General features: G+C 27.2%; 1 protein-coding gene across 1 annotated transcript; it reads right to left on the bottom strand.

Moving 5' to 3' along the window:
- Positions 1-707: 707 nt before the first annotated feature.
- LOC112603373 (keratin, type I cytoskeletal 9-like) lies at positions 708-3,104 on the bottom strand. Its single transcript, XM_025351906.1, has 2 exons — positions 2,974-3,104; positions 708-1,997 (listed from the first exon to the last, which is right to left on the bottom strand). Exons 1-2 carry the CDS (start codon positions 2,989-2,991, stop codon positions 1,329-1,331), a joined length of 687 nt encoding a protein of 228 aa, XP_025207691.1. The 5' UTR covers positions 2,992-3,104; the 3' UTR covers positions 708-1,328.
- Between the last annotated feature and the right edge of the window lie 20,736 nt (positions 3,105-23,840).

Here is a 23,840-nt window from a genome sequence, read left to right as displayed (position 1 = left end):
CATGATAACAACCTTCGAATTTAAGCATAAACTTTTTTGATAAATTACAATTTTTATGCATTACCTCGACGTCGCGTAGAACGGAATACGAAATACTATCTATGTGAAAGAGCTGTACTCTTTATGGCATACATTTTTGTTATATAATATCGTTAAAACATCATATGATAACGTTAAAAAACGTAATTGCTGTTGAAATATATGTAAATAAGGGAATAAAAAAACATCTAAAAATATGAGATGTTACAAACAGATTTTTTACGTACTCGTGTGTATATTCATCCTTGCATTATTACAGCAATGGATTACTAAATACCCAATTAATATATGTGACAACGTAAAATTATAGCCTTATACTTAATTTTTGAAATTATTCTTGATTCGATGTTTACCACTGCGCATCATTGGCCTAATCACATAATCAATCATTGTATTGGCGCAATATTGCATTACATTATAATTATAAATACACCTAAATAAAGGTACGAAAACCCATAACTTGGCTATATGGCAAAACGATGATGTGCAATTTTTACAAAGTGCCTATAGAGCTATAGAGCTCGTATATGTATGCGTATACGGCAAGAAATATAATAGAAAAAATATAAAAAAAAACACGATATTTTATAAAAAATAGATTTTTTTTTTATCTCTCATCATCTTTTGGCCGTATTGTTTTATACATGAAAAAAATGATCAGACAAATATTACATTTAGTCTAGTATTCACTATTGTAATATTACGTCGTATTATATGTAAATATGCGATATGGCTAAATTTTCGACTACACGCGTATAACAATAGATAAAAAAAAACATCGTAAAATATATATATATAACAAAATATAAAAAAAAAATAAAAATACATTTCAGAAAAATTACGAAAAAAAATATGTGCTCTCTCGCGTCGCTGGCTCCGTGTCCGCGGCGTCGTTGTGTTGACCGCGACGATGATAATAATTATTGATAATATTATTTACATTTCGTTGTATAAGCTCGCACACTGTTACGTCGTAAGTCCGCGCGAAGATTCGTCGTTTATTGCCGTTGTGCTATCGCGTACATCGTATACATTATGTGTATATCGTTCACTCGCGGTTTATTCGGTGTGAGATTACTACAACGTCAGACGAGGTATAAGATCGCAGTGATCGCGAGTGTAGAATAATAATAACATTGAAAGCTGTACGGGCGGCGTGGAAAGAGCGGAGGATTGTGTGTACGTAATATGTTGCGATGATGATATTTTTTTGCGGGTCTGCTGCGGTTTGCGGTGTTTGTCGTGCCGGACCGGTGCCGGCGACGAGCCGAGCGCACCACCGGCCGCTATTAGTAAGAGGACGACGGCACTCCGTAGGACGAGGACGGCCTGGACGGAGCTCCGTACGAGGAAGACGGGCCGGAAGAGTAGCCGCCACCGCCGCCGGACGAGTAACCGCCGGACTGTTGGAACTGGGCCACTTGGATGGCCGGTCTCACCTGTTCCAATTCGACGCCGACGACGCGGCTCGAGTACGATTGGGACGGGACTCCGTACGACGAGGACGGGGCGCCGTACGATGAGGACGGGGCGCCGTATGATGAGGACGGGGCGCCGTAGGACGAGGACGGGGCGCCGTAGGACGAGGACGGGTATCCGCCGAACGACGATCCGGAGTTTTGGGATTCGTCTCTGAGCACGATCTGCTTGATCTGTTCGAGGAGCTGTCCGTCGACGTACTGTCCTTCGTTTGTGGACGGTCCCGGGGCCACTGGCACGTAACTGCCGCCGGACGAGTAGCCGCCGCTGCCGGAAGCGTATCCGCCGGACGAGTATCCACCGCCGGACGAGTATCCACCGCCGGACGAGAATCCGCCGCCGGACGAGTATCCACCGCCGCCGCCGCCGGAAGAGTAACCCCCGAAACCGCCGGACGAATGGCCTCCTCCGAACGATGGTCGGCTATAGCTGCTTGGTGGTTCGGCGGTGACGATGGCGATTGCGGCGACGACGAGACACTGAAACACCACAATAATTATGAGTATATAATATTTTAAATGAGTTGATATCGAATAAATATTAATGTTGTGTTTTATGATATATTTTTTAGATTTGCGCTGAAACAAAATCATTGGCACTAAAATAAATCGTATGTGCTAAACTTAATTTTATATTAAGTTCCTTTTGATTTCAAAGCGTATTTTTTTCACATAATCCATTTTTTCGTGTTTTAAATTTTCCCATTTCCGATAACGCTATCATAAAATTTAGATTAAAAAACAAAAATCTTTTCAATTTAAAAATATCTTATAATATTTTTATAGCAATAAATATTGTTTTTTTATTAAAATAATATTTATTTATTTTTGTGACAGGTTTAGAAATTAATGCTAGCGTGTGTTTAAATCATCTGGGCGCTACCTATGGCGCGTCGCTGGTCCTAATAGAAATCGCTGAAGTAATATTAAAAATCTCGTACTTTACCATCAGCTGTCAGAGTTCGACTGGAGTAGAAAAATATAATATAAACGAATATTATGTATCTACATTATATACGTTTTAGGCCACGTGCACGTTCGAGTGTGGAGTATATAAATACATGGCAGAACGGTTTAAACATATAGTGAAAGCTCCAAGTACAATGACCGTCTCATAGTGTTTAAAATTTAACGCTGGACTATTATGATAATGTATAGTGTATATTTTATAACATCATGTTGTGCCGTGCGTAGTGTGTAATATAGTATGGAAGAATTAGTAAAAAAACTTATTTGTTATTATCCAAAATGTTTTCGTTTGAAAAATTACTGTTGTAATACACTTCTATTTTTTTTTCTATCATTAATAATATTACATTATTATTCACTGGTATTATAGAAGAACAACCAAATGACTACTATCCGGTATTATACGAATGTTTGTCTCTTTATCGACGGTAAAAATCAAATAATAATTATAATAAACGAATAAAAATTAATTTAAAAAGTAACTTACCAACAGAAGACCGTTCATCTTGAAAAATTTAAAAAAATTTACTTGTATTAAAAAAACAGAAAAGAATAACCACTAAATTCACTGACTAGTCACCGAACTTACACCGACTATTGGATGGCTGTATGTAATTGCTCAGCTATTTTATACAACCACCACCCACCTGCAGGACACGGCGCGCGCGTTTGGTAGGGATTGAAAATGAAAGGAACGTATATTAAAAACTTCTTTGCAGATTCCCAGACTAGTAATTACATTATATCCTAATATAAAGTGATTGTAACTACTTAAATCATAAGAAAATAATGTTTACGTATAAAACTGCAGCGGTACGCAAGTTATAATCCCACGATAATTATTCGTTTATAACGCACTACGTTATATAAGTTTATTCCTATAACCTATATACGTATGGGAAAATTAATAGAGTTAATTTCGTAAAATATTCAAAATTTGTGTGACTTTAAAATTACTTTATTTTAAAATCCTAAACAATAAAGTACGTGCGGTACCTATATACCTATAATAAACGCATTATATTATAAACTATTTTCTCGCCTACTTGAACTATTTCAAAATATAATTTAAGTCAAAAGTTTTTTTTCCAATAAAAAAAGGAAATATTTTTACGTGATATAATATATATATACATGGTAATATCGGTCTATATCGCATAGTTAGAATTTAGTTTAACATTTGAAAATATTAAATTAAAGAAAACAATTTAATAGATATCTCATAATCTAATTATAAGTTGATCATCTCTAAATTCAAATAATCACTATCTATCACCCAATTAGCACAATGCACGTATTTAAGACACAGATACGCCACGAAAAGTAATTCTAATATACTTAATGTTACGCTATTGTAATTTACCGATAAAAGTAATTGATTAAGAAAGATTAGTTATTGCATATGCAATAATGTTCATGTGATCAAACATCATTAAATTGCTTCAAAAATATTAAATATAATTTAAAATATATTCTTAGTTCATTTAACTTTTAATTACATTATAAATAATATAATATAGTATGCAATTGTATATATCGTTAATTCAAAGCACTTTCTTTATTTGAAATATTAATGTTTATAGACACAGTAGAATAGATATCTACCATAATGGTAAAGTACATAAATATTAAAATTATATAATTCACCGAATAATCGGCATAAATATCATAAACACACTTATATAATATATGTATAATGTATATATACATTATACATGGTTTATCTGGTCTAAACAGTCTTAATTATGCAAATAATACTTGTAATTAATATTAATACATTATCCGTACCTAATATTAACACAAGTGACTTTTTTATATCATAAATGTATTCATTACTGAAAATTTTAATATTTTTTGTTCATGTTGTGTCAAAATATAAAAGTTAGGCAAATTAATGATTTTGCAACATGTTCTATAGATTATACTATTCTTTAATAGGTACACATATTACGTAAAAAAAATCTATTTAATATCTACTGAAGTAAATTTTTAATCCATCAATATACCCATTACCCATGAATAGATTTTAATATGAAAATCTATTGCTGATGGTAATATAGTGAAATAAAATAAATTATTATTACGAGTATATAATATTCTTTTTAAAGCCTTCAATTTAAATTATTTTTAATATAATGAATCCAAATTATATCATGATAACAATATCTGTGTTTTACAAACAATTTTTATACTGCTTAAACTTAAATTTATTTATATAATATTTCTCACAAGCATACATATTCTCAATAAAATAATTCTCAGATATATATCCAATATTAATACGAATGATTAAAATATATTTTAAATTACTTATACACTTAAGATTATATATTATTCATTAATGTTTGATCTCTGTATTATAATTTTTTATATATATACGATATTATAATATAGAAAGTACAGATTCCATGTTTACATTTACGACATGTAACTATTACTAAAAAAGTTGCTTACAGTTTTTTACTCTTTTTTAAATAATATATTTCTATAGATATAGTCATAGTCGTATAGATAATGAAATTGTCTTGTTATTCTTCAGGGAGTTCGTAATTTGCACCAAAATAAGGACATATAATTTGCACCTACTTCATTTATTGAATTAGTTACATAAAAATACAAAAACCTGTATGTATCAAAATATAAATTGCAATCTAACTAATCTGGCAATCAGTGCAACATCAGTTTGTTTTATTATTCTTATATTTTTATTTTTTTAATTATTTTATATCTTATCAAATATCAAAAATTGTACGATTATGTTCTTTCGATAGTACCTATATCTTATATTAATCGACTTTAATTTTGTTGCTAATTACATTTCCTATTTATTACTATCTGAGATGGTGCAAATTATAAATGCAGTTAAAAAATGTTGGTGCAAATTACACGTGTTGTAAATATTTAGGGTCAAATTTGATATAAATTGACTACGTCCATTCTTTAGGCTTACAATATTATAGCATTTCTCAGTATATTTGTTTATTTTAACATACGTATTTTTAAATAATTGCTTAATTGCTTAATTATATGCTTGTATCTACGTCTTTAATCGGAAGTTGCCCACTTGCGCTAAAAAAATTAATTCATTTTGAGTTCAGCCATTTGCGCCAAATTTACCCGCGTAAACATTTTACATTAACGAATTGGTTAATTTGTATATTTAAAAGACGTCATGTACTCGTGTCTGTAACATATAAAAAAGTTATTTTCATAGGTCTATAGATTTTAAATATAACTGCAGCATATAAACGTTCGAAGACATAAGTATTCGTCCTAGGAAAATTATTTTAACTGAAATGAATAACTACATAACTAATTCTGATTTTACTATATCTGATGTATCTGCTGTACGAAAAAGTATTTACCGTACTCATAAAAGCTCTCTTCCTTCAAATCCTTAATATGTGTCTGATATTCATAAAGCATTAATCGATTTACATTTCACTACTTTTAAAAACAAAGATTAAAACGTGTATTATTGATTATAATTTTTAAAAAAAATCGTACAATTAACTATGATTACCAATAACTTATAATAATTTTTAAAAATATGTACTAACTAACTATTTATTACCTATTGTTTAAAATAATTTATATCATTATTTATTGGTTATTATTCATAAAAAAATTCGTACAATTGGCTATAATTTAAATGAAATTGAATTGATAATTATTTGAGGAAAAAACATATTTAACCAAGTAAATAGGCTTTCGGAAAGAATATACCATTTTTATTTTGGCGCAAATGGGCTGTACCTGCCCTAAACGAATTAATTTTTTTTGGTGCAAGTGGGCGATGCCCTTTTAATCAATAATTGATGTAGGTAAAAAGTAAAAGTGTAAAACGTAATCAAAATGTACCCGCATAACCATTAAGTTATCGTCTATTGCATGTGATACAACAGGCGTATCGACATATTATTGTATCTTGATTTTGAATAAAGTCGAGCAATATACTTAAAAGATTAGTCATTTCTCAGTAAAAATGTATGTTAGTGTTTAGGACATAGAGTACGATAAACATCGATCAATAAAAAAAATGCTTGTAGTAAATCAAATCCAATTTAAGTTAAGATAGTAATATTATATTGCTATCTTACTCTTACTAATATATTATAGTTTCTTACTAATACTATATATTACTAATATATAATATACACATAACTGTTACATCGTCATTCGTTGATTTTTGTAAAATGACTATGTTTAAAACCCTAACCTGCAAGCTGCATTATAAGTAATATGTGCTCGCAATATGTGAAGGGTTGTGTTTGAATAATACTGCACCACCGGATTTTCATTGTAGTTATACTGTTGTTCTTTATGACGCAATATTGGTAACAATATACGGATGAGTACCGCGTGTGAAATAATGATGTAAGAAAATGCGCGTTTCATCGAACTATATAATATTATATCCGATCAAGTGAAAGTAGATCGGTGAAATATATAATATGTAGGTCCCAAAAAAAAGACGTACATACAATTTATAAAAAGTAAAAGAAAAACATTTTATCTTCCTTTGAAGGTTTTAACGGATAGGTACTTGCATTCGGCTGCATATGATCTTTCAATCTTGTAATGGGATAAACGAACATTATGCATAGCAGCTCCATCACGTGAATTCTATTTTTACTGTACATATTAGGAAGTATATGGATTTAATTTAAAAATCGCTAGCTATAAAAACTTTTGATCTTCGGGAGTCACGAATTTTTTTCCAAATACTTGCATAAGATGGTATGTACAAAAATCGTTATTATAAAATTGAATAATATACTCTACTATAGGTATTCAGATGACCAAAGCCTGATACGAAAATTATTAGTTATAGCCATAATTGAGTTTCAACTGAACAACTGGTTCTGTTGTTTAATGTAGACTATTTTTATTTTTTATACATACTATTCTGCAAACCTCGATTATATCAACGAATTGTATTACTATATTATACGGTCGTAATATAATTACATATTATATTTTTCTTTTTTTTTTTTTTACCGAATAAATCTCACGGTTGTAGACCACTTCACATTTGGTATTGACATAACACCGGAAGATTATGCCGTTTTTAGAACTCCGACTATATACCTATTATAATACTTGCAGCTGTTATATATGTTATCTAAATATAGGTGATTTATTCATGAGACAGCATAATAATATTATGTTTTATTTTATTCGAAAAACAGGTGGATATTAGCAGTATCTACTACACTTATATTTATAAATATATACATATTTATTTAGTTGTATCGCGTGTTTTAACGGACGGTATTGGTTTGTACTTTGTAGTAATATGAAAGTGAAATAGTTTCGGTACACTTTCAAAAAAAAAAAAAAACAACAAGATATCTTGAAAGTTAAAGTAAAAAAAGAAAAAAACGATAAATCAAATGTAACACTGTTCAACCAACAACCAAACACCATTACTTGAACATATATATATATATATATCGATACAATGTAACTACATTAGGCTCTTCCCCTCCCCCAAAAAAGTTACCTTTTAAAACCCTCCAACTTCCAATAGTTTTTAAAAAAAAACTAGTTACAGTTAGTTAAATCCCACAAATATAGTAGTCTCCTTCTCAAGCACTGTTGTCCGGTTTGATGCACAATGTTTACAATTAAAATTTAAAACCAATAACCCGACGATGTAAAACCCACAATTTATTTTAACATCTTTAAGTAAAAATGAATAAATTGTGTTAACTTAAAGCTAAAAAAAGTAAAAAAAAAAAAAAAACACTTACTGGAAAATTTATCAATCTTATACTCTTATGATGTAATTAGCGATAATAGATATTAGTTATTACTTATTACACACAATTTATGTACGTTCAAAATAATGCCCAAAATTACAATAGTTCAAGGACAATCTATTCATATATATACTTAAACATATTTTAATAAGGTGACTAGGAGGTATATTATAATTATTACAGTTGGCTGGATATACCAAAATATTATCAGTTATAACTTTTAAGTTCTTATCTACACTTTTTGATTTAAAAATAGACATACCCATATTAAGAGAAAAATAAACATCTGAATAAAGCTTTTATAGTTTTTTCATGTGCAAATTAAAATTATTCAACAATTATTTCTACTTACTGTATTTTGTTCATTATAATATGGCTGTGAAAATCTCAACCTTGACCTAGAAGATTTTTACTATTAGTTTTATAGCGTTCAAAATTTATTGTCCGTCCAATTTTGTTTGTACCTATCACGTATACGTAGTTATAGGCACCTATTTATATTATATCACGATAAATTATTACTGTCATGTGTCTGGATGCGATTGACGTAAGAAACTATAAAATAAATTAAACAATAAATTGTTGTTCTACGCTGTTTTTTATATGTGTGTGTGTGTAGTTTTTCATTGTACTAAGAACCTACAGTGAATTATATTAAAATAATTGGTGATTTTTTTAACGATTCCAAGCCCATTATGCAATAAGTTAATAGCTAGACATAACTATAGGCGTATACTTCATTATCACTGTTATGGTATGCAAATTGAACAGCTTTAAAACTTAAAAGTGCCGGTCCAATGCAACTGCATTCGTTATGATGAACCCGGTATACATTTTATTATGCATTTTATTACACGCACAGTTTCAGTTATGTAACTGAAACTACTGAGACTGTGGATCTAATAAAATTAATATTATATGTAGGTACATAAAATATTTTTATTCATGTATAGTTGCATCTGCAGTTTAAATTAATTATATTTTAATCTCATACATTAATACATTATAGATCATAAATATACCATATACTTGCCGTGTACTATAAAAAAAAACGATTAAGTCGTATACATTTTTTTTTTTTTTTTTTTGTATTATTTTATTGATATTTGTAAGCACATGTTTGATGAGCTGTAAGTGGGATTGTGAGATATATTTATTATTATTCTTCTTTTTCTTCTTCTTCTTCAAAAAAATACAGTTAAAGCCCGTTAAATTAATGTTTTTATACTTTTATCCGTGTAGTTTGTCGAAGAAAATTTTACGAGTGATAAAATAATTAAAGTAAAATTAGATTGTGTGATGAAAATTTAAAAAAAAATTATAAAATACTAGTCAATAGGCAGTAGCGTTTTGTTTATTAAAATTATTTATCTCGAAATATTTTAAATAATTATTCAATTCTTCCAACTGATAGTCTAGCCTAGCCTAGACCTACTGATTAATTCAGTCAAACGAATATTATAGAAGCTAAACAGATTGCTGATTAGTAATTCTGGACACATATATTTTGAGTACAAATGGTGTGTTTAACTTTGAAACATCAAAATTAACCCAGAAAGATAGCGTGACTTGAATTCCAGTGTGTTTGGTATGTTTTCAGAATATTATTATGCAATGCAAACGGAGAAAAAAAAGTATTGAACATGAAGTAGCTGTTGAAGCCTCTCTAGAATATAGTATGTTCTACAAAATATAATAATAATGAAGTATTGGACCAGTGTATCTATTTAAGACCATGTAATATGTAGATAGATTTTTTGCAATATGATAATTAATAATTATTATGCATATTATGTAAATAATATTATTGTTCTGCTTATTTTATCTATATCTTAAATATTTTTGTAAAGACTTTAGGTAGGTATTCCTTAAGACTTGATGAAAATAAAAAAATGATAATTTTTAGCTGTTCTTAATGGCGCATAAGGCTTTCATAAATATACCCTTTCTCGTGAATAAAATGATACCTAATTTATCATTATTTTATCTACTTTATCTATATATTAGCTGAAAATTATTTTTATTACTTAAATAGTTTTTAAGAAAAAAAAAACAATGGTCGTAATTTATTTTAAGACATTACCTCTTATTGCCACATTTCTCTTTTATTCATTTAAAGTACACGTCATATATTATCAGAATTACAGCCTTGGGAAATTTCTTTATTTTTTCTTCCGGGTGAGAGATTTTAGTTTTTATTTATCGCAGCAATAGGTACTCAACTAATGACTAATACTCTTGCAAGCCATAAGCTTAACTAATTAAGCTAAAATGTCAATTATAAAACCAAAATTTTTAATCGTAAAATTGAATAGGTTTATAATTTAACTATACTCATATATAAAATATATATTTTATAAATAGTATGAAAAATGCAAGTACATTCAATAAATGTATAATTTTGTCATTTTCTCATATTATGCGCTTTATCTACATGCATTAGGTTATATCCTCCAGATGCAATAAGTAAAAGAATAACAGTTTATAAAATCAGAGTTTTTCAGTTTTACATAATATACCTATAGATGCATTATGGATTAGAACTTATTTAATTTATTAAAATAATTTTTAAGTTAATTAAATCATATTAATTGGATTAATAAAATAAAATTGGAAATAAATTCTTTAATCAATTTTGGTTTTAGATTTAATTTATTTAGTAAGTTTTAAGATGGTATTTAACACTTGTAGCATTAATTTTTAATATAGATATAGTTGTAAACTTGTATTCGCATTACATTCATAAATTATTGTTTTAACTCTCAGATTTTGCTTTTAGCTCATGTCACTTAAGTAGTAAATATATTTTCAAGTTTTAGCAGCTTTTTAAGGTTTTATTATTGTGTTGGGCAGGTGGTATCATCGGGTTATTGAATAATTTTAGTTGCAGGTCGTAACTATTATATTATTATTTAATTTTTAATAGCATGTTTTATAACATGGAATTTATATTGTATTTTTTTTTCTGGGGCTAGAGATTATATTATACCTATGCCTATAACCGACGTAGTTTTTTTAGAATGTATGTAAAAGAAATATCGCACTAGAGGAAACACGCAGTTCACGTTTCAAAGACGCGTATTCCCGAGGGTATTATTTATTACAGTTAAAAATCTTACGTGGCCCATTGACTGCATGTTGTGAACAACGCGTACTGGACATACTTTTACCTATTTATTTTATCATTTTATTCCTATGAAAACGGCCATATACAATGACCCACTGACTTGGGCAGCTGCGTATTGCACAATTTGTATGCCTACACTATACAATATACATGTATATATAAAATACACTGCGGTTTGTCTCGATTTGCATTGCGTATATTCGTGGCGATGATTGCTAAGTAATTTGTTTTATTCAATACGTGTGAGTAAAATAAAAAGTAAAAAAAAAATAGCCGTTTATCAACTTTTTCCACATCCAAACGATGCATGTGACAGGGTAAACAGGAGAGAGGGAGATACTGAGAGAGAGAGACATGAGAATATTAGGCTATTATAAATAATCATATAGCATTTCACACGTATGCCCCTTGGACGTTTTGACGACCCCGTGAAGATTCACCTTTCTATAAATATTTTTATCTGATGTATAGAATAAGCGTTGCTCGTTCGCACGATGCTCAACTGCACTTGTCCAGCATAAGAAAACATTCCTCATTGTCTGATTTTTATTTTTATAGTTTTATTAAGCAGTCATTATTAAATCTAGGGATAGTTGGTAAATATTGATATGGACTTACTAAAAAAATCCGTTTAACATGGCGTATCGGAAAGTTGAGTAATATTTCCAGTCTCTGGGTCCTACAGCTAGTTTGACCTTTATCGGATGAATTTATGTCAAATGAATGACCGTGACGAATGTTTTTTGATGGTTTAATCATAAAATGCAAAATATATTTGTGAATACGCAATTGTGTATAGTCATTAAGTTTGTCATATAAAAAAATTTACATTTTAAACAAACGGAATATTATCTATAATATAGTACTTATCACCGCATTACGATATGATAATAATATTATGTGCATTAATTTATATACCAATCTTAAAAGTTGAGATATGTAATTTCACTCATATCATTGTAATCAAAACAAACAGTATGTTAGTATTAATACCTTGGGCCACTTATTTGCAGGGTTAATATAATATTATAAACATCTGAGTATAGTTTTTATATCAACTCATAAAATTATGTTTTTTAGAAAACATTAAAAAATAACCACTTTTTCTTACGCCCCCCCCCCCAAATATACCAACTACAATATATCAAGGAGACAACCTTGTTTAAGCTTTGCTTCATCTTTTTCGACTTACGGTATTATATAATAATTTTTCTATACAATCAAACTGTATAGCTTAACAATATACTTTACCTTATTGGCTATTCGTGTAATGGTTATTAAATAAATTACAAATTTTATCATTGATAGTGATTTCTTAATTTAATTTTATGTAAGCTTGTATACTCATATATTAATTCTTGCATCTTGTAACACTAATCTTGGATAATAAATTACGTAATTATAGATTTGTATAGAGATGTAATTACTTCACGGTTAAAGACCCAAATAAGCAAAATAAATAATAAACTCTTATACGCATATACTATAATATAGTTAAATGTACAGCCCGTGCGCTTAAAATACTTGTTTAAAATCTAATAATTTATTATTACTTTTAAATTTATATAAATAAATACAACGCTGGTTTGCACCGTAGTAATAGCTAAATCACAGTTTATAGACAAATGGTAGAAGCCCAATAAATCACTAAGTAAAATTATTTTAATTTAACTTTAATGGTATCACTAAAAGAAAACAATTTTTAATATAGATTTAATTACTATTATTATACTATATGTTAGATAATGGTACTGTGGCATTAATTATATTTGTTATATTAATTTCACTAATTTTCAATTTAAAAAAAAAAATAATGATTTTTAAACCACTGAATCAGTATATATTTTTTATTTTTATTTTATTTCTAAATATTGACAATTTAATGCCTTGGCTTTTACAAAGATTTTTTGTTGCTATGTTTATATAATGATACTATTGAGTAATATTTCATTGATGATTCTTTTAATTTATCTAATTCATACTATTATTAGTTATAGTTATTATAATAAATATATTATAATATATTTGTTAATATTTATATTAACAAATTAACATGTATAGTATATGTAGAAATATAAATTGTTAAATGCATTCCACGTAAAGCACCGTCTAATATAATAAATCAATTAATCATATGATCACATATCGACCTGCCATCTCATCAAACTCTGTTCGATGTATCAATCCAATAGGTATAATAAAACAATAATTATAGTTGTATGATTGAGGCATGTTTATTATTTTTAAATAATGAATCATCTTAATTTTTCTACACGAAATTCAAAAAAAAAAAAAATTCACATCTTTAAACTTTCCAGAACTGTGAAAGTAAAAATTAAATAATGCTTAAAATAGCTATAATTTCAGAATAATTGTTGTTTTTTTGCATTAATGCTGAGTAGAAGGTACCCATAATATTTAAGTGTATAGATATAGTTATATAAGTTATATTTTATTTCTATTTTTAATGTATAAGAACTTATTATTTGGGTAATATAATTTGAATCAGTTATTTATTTATATTTTTTCAATCCAAAATAGGTACTAGGTACTTATTACTTATACATTTATTGTACTCAATCAAATTCAAATCGAATAACTTATAGACGTATGTATAGTATCTAATTTTTTTTTTTTATTCACATGGTTTAAACGTGGTAAGAATTTTATACATATAGTTTATGATTGTCATTATAATAACTAAAGGATGATGTGCAATAGTTATGTGAACATATTAATTTGAAATGTATTTATTTTGTCCAATTATTGGCAATCTATCAGAATGTATCACATTTTATGTACATCAATAAAATTAACTTACAAACAATTGACGTAATATATAAAACGCAGAAACATAGTTGTTTATAAAATATATAAAGCGTAATAAAATTTACAGAATGTTTCAGAATTAATGCGTTGTAATTTGTAGATCACTTATTGTTGTATCTTACTATTTTTTTTATTACAAATTTGTCATCAAAAACAATTTCTTTTGGAATGAGGGATATTGTCATTATAATATTTTTAAGTTATTATAATAATCTATATTATTTTTATTTATTTGTCTTTCGTAGAAATAAATTATTACTATACAAAAGCATACAACCAAAATTATTTATCATTTTAAAAATATATAATATCTTTGATTTTTAAATCTTTAAAATACATTTTTCATAAGGTAAAAACATATAGAAATAAAAGTTCTCCCTTAATTCAATTTTAGTATAAACATCTTTTAAATAAATAATCTACGTTCTATGATAATCTAATATTCAATGATCTCTCATCTTAGATATTTTATTAAATTTGACTTTCTTATGTAAAAATGTTGTAACAGAAAAAATATTATTAGATTGTTTTTTTTTCTTTTTTTTTTTATGAGTAAAAATCGTGTTGTTGATAGATTGAAATTTGTTCACACAGATCCCCCAATAATGTTGATTTGAAGGAAAAAATAGATTAAAATTTAACAAATAAGATAATTATTCATACAATTATTAAAAACAGATGCGTGAAAAGAAAATTTTAAATTGATTATATTTATATCTAGTAAAGACTAACTAGGTAATTAAATAATTATTAGTTATTACCATACACTCAGAACGAAGATTTTAAAATTTCTTATTTTTCTTTTACATTAATTAATCTATTTATTTTATCTCACCATATTTGACGTTTTAAATGTCTTAATTATTCATTAAATAATGTACTTACTATAATATAACATTTAATAAACTGTTACCAATTAAAGTTTTTTTGGAAGGAGAGAAAGGTACCTATAAAACCAACGTAATAAACGAAAGTCTTCGTCTTTCTACATAAGTATTCTCTATGATTAAGCGCGTTAAGCAAACTAACTAATGGCTTTTACAGTAATATTACCTATACAATTTATCTAATGTTTAAATTTTTTACAATAATACTAATCACTGATTACCCAAAATACTCGTAGGTATATATAAATAAACTAAACAGTACATATCAACATTTAAAACAATGTTACGTGATTCGAATGTTTCGTCCAATTAGTTCTTTTTTTTTATATACCTACTCATACTGTTTATATCAATACATAAAGAACTCGAGTAGATGGTTAAAAAATTGTAGGCCAATAATATTTTTCAGTAACTATTATATTAGTACACAATACGTCAATATAATGTCAAGAACTAAAAGACGGTCTGCAGAGCGTGTACAGTAACAATAAATAAAAAATAGTAATAATTAATTAGTTTAAATTTTAATTGTGCGTGACATAATGACACATGTGTATAAACAATACATTGTTTTTTATTATACATTTATTCTTACACTGGTATGCCAATACCTTTATCTACTTTGTTTAATTTAAAATTCCTGATTTTTGTTATTTTATCACTATATTTCATGTTTATAACTACTTTTTTTTTTATAATTTAAGACAGATAATACTAATTATTATTACAGTAATATTTAGGTTTAATTTTCAAAAAAAAAAAAAAAATTAAAGCATTAAAAAATAATCAATTTTAAATTAATAAACTAATAAATTTAATTTAAATGAAGTGCGCGTTTTTATATTATATATAGGTAGTATATCCATACTGAAAATTTAAAATTCTATAAATGAATAAATGGAAATCAATAAAATTATTAAATAAATAATTAAAAATTATTTTACTTTTAATTTTATTATTTTTAAAAAGAAATATCGGAAAACTCTGATATTTGCATGATAAAATGTATATTTTTATATTATATTATAGTTGTAACCTGTATGAAAATAAAATAAATTTAAAATTACAATTGGTATTGGTGATGTAATAAACTATGAACGTAAACAACGAAAAATTATTATCTAAATACTTATAGTAGAAAAATTAATTTGAACTCATGATAAGAATGTTATAAGACATAGAAAATAAAAACATATTCATACATTGTTTCTATTTTACATAATTAATTCAGTGAAAAATAGAAAAGACTTGATTTCAACTAATTGATAAATTAAAAAATTTCACAAGCTTGTTTCAATAAAGAAAAACAACAAATAATAATAATAATATTTCGTGCAGTAGTGATCTTCTTCTAATCAACTAGCTCTGTACCATGTTAATTTTATTTTATGTATAAATAATACACATTCGTACAAATATCGATTTAGAGATAAATTCGCACAATATTATATAGTATTGATATAGCGGTAATCAATAAATATTTAATGAAAAAAACTCGAATGAGACGAATACGTAGCGTACATAACGTAGTGTTCGCAATGAAATTAAATCTTAAAAGTTAAAATGATCACCCTATACACGATTACATATTATTATGATATTATGACAACGACGATAGCAACGTGTTCTGTTGGTAGGTACATAGATGGGTTACATACACGTACATAACACGGGAAGGCCCCTAGCTCATACGCGGGTTCAAAGGTCGCACGCCCTCGGGGGAACCTCACCGTATACATAACACAACTATTTATGCGTTATGTATAGTTACTATCTTATAACACATATATACGGGTAGATTACACATATAAACATAATATGGGGTCGTCGGCGATTCGCGCGGGGTCATCGCGGCAGACGGACGCGCGTTACTCGCCTATCTTGGCCGTCGGCGTCGTATCGTTACGGCGCGGGCGCATGTGGGAGAGAAAGTTGTAGCGATCGTCGCGGGCGTCGTGACTATCATCCGAGCGAACGGTAGCCCCCCCCCCCTCGTCTAGTTTTTGAGTCGACTCTTACGAGGCTCGACGGTCGACAGAAGTACGATGTTATAACGCTTATAAATAATATAAATATTAAAAAGGGAATAGCTAGTGTAGTATTAGAATATTATATTCGATTTCGGTGGGGTCAGGTATAGGGGCGTGTGCGTATATTATACTGCGATAATGAGTATGTACGGGCGGTGAGCGTAAGTCCGGAGAACGGGGGCGGCCGCCTCGGGATGAAAATATGCATGCTATTATTATTATATTATTGTGACGTGTATATCTATGTGTCGTGCCAACGTATGTAATTTATGTGAGTGTATTTGTGTAGGTATACCAAGAAAATAATTATGTTTTAATAATAATTATTATCATCGTCGTACAGGACGCGCCACGCGCGTATTGCCCAAAAACGTAATCGAGTATAAACATGTCACAATCGTTTTAAACTGGCCGCCTGAGGTTCTCGTAGTGAATACATAATAATTAATAACATATATATATATATATATATATATATATATATATGATACGAGTATTTGCATACCTATAATCAGGTTCGTGAGTAAAACGCGCACCTCGCACCCTGCACCGGCACCGAGACAGGACTTCACGAGTTGTTATAGGAAATGCCCATATAGTTACATATATCTTAATATCTTCGTTGTGTAACGATATTTATTATTTTCTAAACAGCGTATGGATTCTGGCATTCCGTATTATATTTTAGGTATATACAAACTGGCCAAAACTGCAGGGTGATTTATCAAGTATGCTCACCCCTATTTCTTCCTTAAACATTAAACAATGAATTAATACAAATACTAATTTTTGGAATTTCTAAATATATTTAAAGAACATATTTTTAAATCTTGAGACTTTTTTGTAATACTTAAGGAGTGTAGAGTACTAGAGTAGCGATACAAACTTCTGAAAATGTTATATTTCTGCAATTTCATCCCTTATCATGTTTTCAATGGATGTATATACTCATTTTGTTTACAAAGATAGAGTTGTTGCATGGAAATATTGATAAGGTTACTTTGTTATTTTTCAAAAATTTATAAAATTATTATAAAATTAAAAAATTTCTCTTATTTAAAATTTAATGAACTTACCTTCGAAGATAATTTATAACAAATCTAAATAAATATAATATTTTAATAATAATAATAATAATAATGTATTTTTAAGGATTAAAATCTCTGACAAGCAATGAGTTTTAAAATGTACCGTAAAATCTTGATTATTCTTAAGTAGGTAGTTAACAGCATTCAACTATGTAATAGCCGTATTACTATACATTTTATATACTTACACACAGTTAATTAACAGTAATAGGCATGAAAATTATAAAAATAGTAATTATTATCAGTAGAAGTGTTGTAATTTTTTAAACGTTATAACTTATAAGCTATCATATTAATATTATTCATGTTTAATAAATAATATTAAATGTTTACATTGTTAACACTTGTAGATAGTAATTATAAGCGATGTTAATTTATATATGCTCATACTAGTGAATCTAAATCAGATGAAAACAAACAAACAATTAACGTTTGTAAATATATACATTGTTTTATGGATATTATATTAAACTGTAGAATATAATTATATATTGAAATCAACTACAACTGTTATTGAACAAAAGCATTTAGAAATTTTCCACTTCTTGACGATATTAAGCAACAAACTTTAACATAATATTTTAAATTATTACAATTTACAATAATTATTGAATTAACGGCGAGTCCGTGGAATAGAGAGGAAATAATTTCGGTGATGTCTATATTTTTTTCGACATCGTGCGTTTCGATCGTGTTCAATTTTAAATCAAATGTATTTCCTTACATGCATAGGTAATAGAATTCTAAACATTAGCTACCCGACTATAGGTATCACAATATGTGATTGTAATCAGTTGATCGTTTACATGACCGTCAAGACAATAATGATTTCCTTATTAGTTATTACCTACCTATTGCACGTATTGTACAGTGGTTGGTTTTATTATACATACTGCACATCGTATAAAAACGTGATAACATTATATACATAAACACCTACTGATATACAGTGTCATAACTTTTTTAATTTTAAATACTATTTAAGGAAGGTAATGATTTAATAACAAATAACGACGTAAGACATTAATCATACATTAATGAAGAACTATAAAAACAATGTTATATATGCATTGGTGCATCTTCCTAACCTAATAAACAATATGTATGATATATTTAGCAAATAAACATGTTATTGTGATATTAATTTATATTTTAAATTATGTACATATATATTTAGCTATATATGCATAGGTATCAAGGTAATTTCCGTTGCAAGTTTTTTTGGTGCTGTATATTGTAATGACAAACATCAAACATGTATAATTAAGGTAAGATCTAATCATATAAAAATTTTGTTCGTTTTTCTTAATAAAATGACAAAATATAATAAAATTCATGTGACAATTTAAATAAATGTTTTAATTTAAATAAAAGTACTTATATAGTCTACTTCGTCATTTATAAAGTACTGTGAGATACTATCATTATTTATATTTGTTATTACTTACGAATATTATTCATTAATATTATGCAGTAATGAAATGTTTATAGAATATAATTATAAAGCGTAATAATGAAACTATGAAAGCCGAAACGTAACAATAAAAGAATCGGAAATGAGTACCTACTTCAATGATCACGATTTCAAGTCGTGACAGTAAATTATTACAGAAGCGTCCGCCAACACTATTGCATCCGGAGGATAACTCCGTTACATTTTATTTGTAAAATAAAATATTATCTTTAATATTTGTTACTAATTATAAAAGTATAGAGAATATATAAATATTGAAAGGTAAACGTACAAACGCTCAAAACACAAACGAAGGTTTTATGAAATCGAACGAGAGAGAGTTGGCTGTAAAAGTAAATTGTTTGTTGTTGACCAGAAAATTAAAATTTAAAATACAGAATAAACATTATTTTACAACATTAAGAGTTAAAAATAAAATTATTACAACAATATTTAATGGGAGTCTACAATAACAATGGAAACTTTTACACCTTTAATTAAGAATTCTCACCAAACCTATACCTATTGAGTTTGTACTCCGGAGGCATCCGTGAGACTAAACGACGACAATCACTACCTACTATAGCTATGAGCACACTAGGTGAACATTGTGTACATAATTGATTATAAGAACAATTTTAATTTTATAATTATAATTGACGTTAAATAACCATATGAAATAATCTTAATGGTTATTTAAGTATAATTTAAGTATTAACTATAACATTTTTCAATACACACTTTATAGATATTTATACATAGGTACCTCATCCAATTACATAGACAAATAGTATATAATGTCTAAATGGAGTTACTGAAAAATTATTTTATTTGAAAAATGCGTATTTGATTAATAATAACCATAATAATTATTTAATGATTTGTTGATTTTTTGTTTTTAATTCATAATAAAATTAAAAATAAACCTATATTTTTATACTTTGCATTTTTTTAAAAATTTTATTTAAATATATTCTTTGTTATTTATTTATTTTGAAAAATTATTTTTATTATTATTATATTTAATGATAATTAAGCAAATAATAATAATAATAAAGCGGGGAGTATATAGCCGCTCTGCTGCAAAATAAGAATATATAGGATAACAACTAACAAGTGTTCATTAAACCGTATACCTCATCACTGAGTAATTTATTATAATAAAATATATTACGTTAAATTAGAATTTAATTACAACTCATTGCAAACGTAAGACGATTCTGGGCGACGATCGGTCTATCAGACTGATTAATTACTTATTTTATTATATATCTTATGATAAATTTCAATTTAAATTACCTATAGTAATTTATTTTACAATTAGTATTACGGTATAATAAAATGATAGGTTTAAAATTTATTTATTTAAACATTTTTAAACTATAATAGCATAAAAGTAAAAGTAAAATATAATAATGTGCATACGTTAAAATTTTAATTTCCAAGTCTCCATTTTTATTATTTTTAAAATATAATAAAGTAACTAAAATTGCTAATATTTATTAAAATATCTATTTTTGTCAAAATTTAGTTCAAATTTGAAATATTCATAAAAGAAAATTATGTATTTATGAATTACTTATGAGTAACGCTTTAATATCCATTTAAGATTTAAGAACAATAAGTGCTATAGCCTATAAATAGCGCTTAAAATTGGAAAATATGCAAATTAAAATTTCATCAACAGAAATTTTTTTATTTAAGCTTTTTTTTATAAATTAACCTTTAAAATTATAGAAGTTGTATATTATAAAATATGGTGGTAGGTATTTGTGAATTAGTTGGTACTTTGTCCGGCTCTGGAACATTTCTTGTTAACATAATATGTAGAACAATTTAAGTATCATTATTGTATAATAAATTAATATAATGCATTAATTTTAAGTTAATTTCTTTTATTTACCTTAAGAATAGCAATGAACAATAAGATGTTTTCTAATATTTTCAAATTGGACGATCTACAGTTATTTTACAATAGTTTTGTATGCCGAGAATGGCCATTCAATATATTAACAGATGTCAGGAGTGCATACTTAAAAATGCTAAGTCATTACAATTTAAATCTTCAGCCTCTTCAGGAAGACCATCTAAATTTTTGGACGTTTCTTCACTCATTAGAACTTATGATATTTATACCAACACCAAGAGACCACGACTTTTTTTTCTAGTACCTGTTTACATTTATTTTAAACAGCTTTTCCATTTAGATCAAATATTATTTCAAAAAAATTTAGAATATCCTTAACTATTTTAATTGAATCCGATAATGGAATATGTTACCTGCACAATTTTTCTCGAGAATGCCGACTATAATACATTTGTTTAAATTCTGTTTTTAGAATTTTTAAGTTTTCTTAAAATCGAAATACCATAATTGCAAATAGGTACTATCGATTTTTATACAATTTAAAGAGTATTCTGTAGTGATACAATTATTATACAAACTTCTTTTTTTTCTTTAATAAGTACCACCATTTCTTATTATAAATTGTGTATCTGATAATTTTGTTTTTAATGTTAAATATCTTGTACCTATTATACCTACTTAAAAACTTTTTACAAACTGCATAATAATTTATAAAAATATGTCTGTATCACTACAAAATGCCTGCAGTGCCATGCCTAAGGGGGTGTAAAAAGTGCGTGTGCATTGGATGCCCAAAATTTTTTTTAATATCTAAGTAATATTATTGAAAGTTAACCATATATTAATTCATATTTTTTTCATGTTCATCGCTATGGTGTTAATATTATTAATATTGCCCTGATCGCCGGTGTCGACAAATATAGTGTTCGCTTTGAATTTTAAAGATTCATAATTTTGACTAGTGACAAACATGTATATCCTAGGATCCAGACCAACATCCTCTTTTCCCAAAATGCACCTGTACTAGCATATAAAATTGTAATTCTTTATAATTAAGTCGAATTAAAATACTTTATTATTAAATATAACTACATCTTATTCAAAAATATTATATTTTATTATAATACAAAAATAAACCACTGTAGAACGATCAATTTTTTATTATTATATTTTATCGTAGGGACACGATGCATAATAGTAACGTCGAATAACGTAAATTATTATCTAACAATATTATACGACTATACGAGCATGCTGCTTAAAACCTAACCAAAATGTTTTCTAAATGAAAATGTATTAAAACTTAGAAATCTCATTATATTTTACAGAGACTTTGTATCTAAAAAAGTAATTATGTCTAAATATTTGTTACGGTGTGAAAAATGGGTAAATGTAGAAAATTTCTCAATGGAATGATGAATATTTTGGATGCATACCTGATTTAAATTTTTACTCAAACGTAAATTAATTTTCTATTAAAAATGTTGACAACTCTAGTCTTTACTAGTTTCTACAATAGAAGTAGAACGTTCCTTTTCAACATTAAAACGCATAAAAACATTACTTCGTAATTAAACTGGAAATGAATGTTTAATGAGACTTGCTCTCAGACAATATATATTAGGAAGTGTTTGTTTCTAAAGTTAGTATTAGATACAATGGTTAAAATAAAAACAGACATTTAATATTATATTATTACATATATAGCTATAGCCTATAGTTGTGTGAACTATAACTATATTAGTTGAAAATAATTAAATTACATTTTATTATAATTATTAAAAAAAAAAATGTTTAAAAAATAAAAATTGTATTCAAAATTATTTAGAAGTCCCCCTAAAAATGAAAATAAAATAAAATACTGACTACGTACCTGACTGGCGATTAAATAAAATTTTAAAATTTATTATAAGTGATTATCTACTGTCTCAAAAAGGTATATATTAAGGATATAAAAGATTTGTTGTTGAGTTTTTTTTAATTATTGACATTTATTTTTTACCTCGATATGACAACGTCGTTGATCGTCGATAACAATAATACTTCATAAAATTAATTCATTAACATAAACGAACAGAGGCGGATTTCACATTAGACACTGTATAGGTAGCTGCTTAGGATGGCAAAACTTGAGGGGGGGGTGGCAAATATTGTAGTGTTTTATTAAAAAAACATCAAACTTATAAAAAAAAAAAAAGAAATAAAAAACTTTATATTTACGAAAAATAATTAATAATATTTTCCTATATTGTATATGGTAATAGTGTACGATTGTGGTAACTTGTTCAGTTGTTCACCTTTTATAGGG

The sequence above is a fragment of the Melanaphis sacchari genome, unplaced genomic scaffold, assembly GCF_002803265.2.
Source record: "Melanaphis sacchari strain LSU unplaced genomic scaffold, SCAv2.0 Contig0_pilon_pilon, whole genome shotgun sequence".
Lineage (NCBI taxonomy): Eukaryota > Metazoa > Arthropoda > Insecta > Hemiptera > Aphididae > Melanaphis > Melanaphis sacchari.
This window is presented reverse-complemented; position numbering and strand designations above follow the sequence as displayed.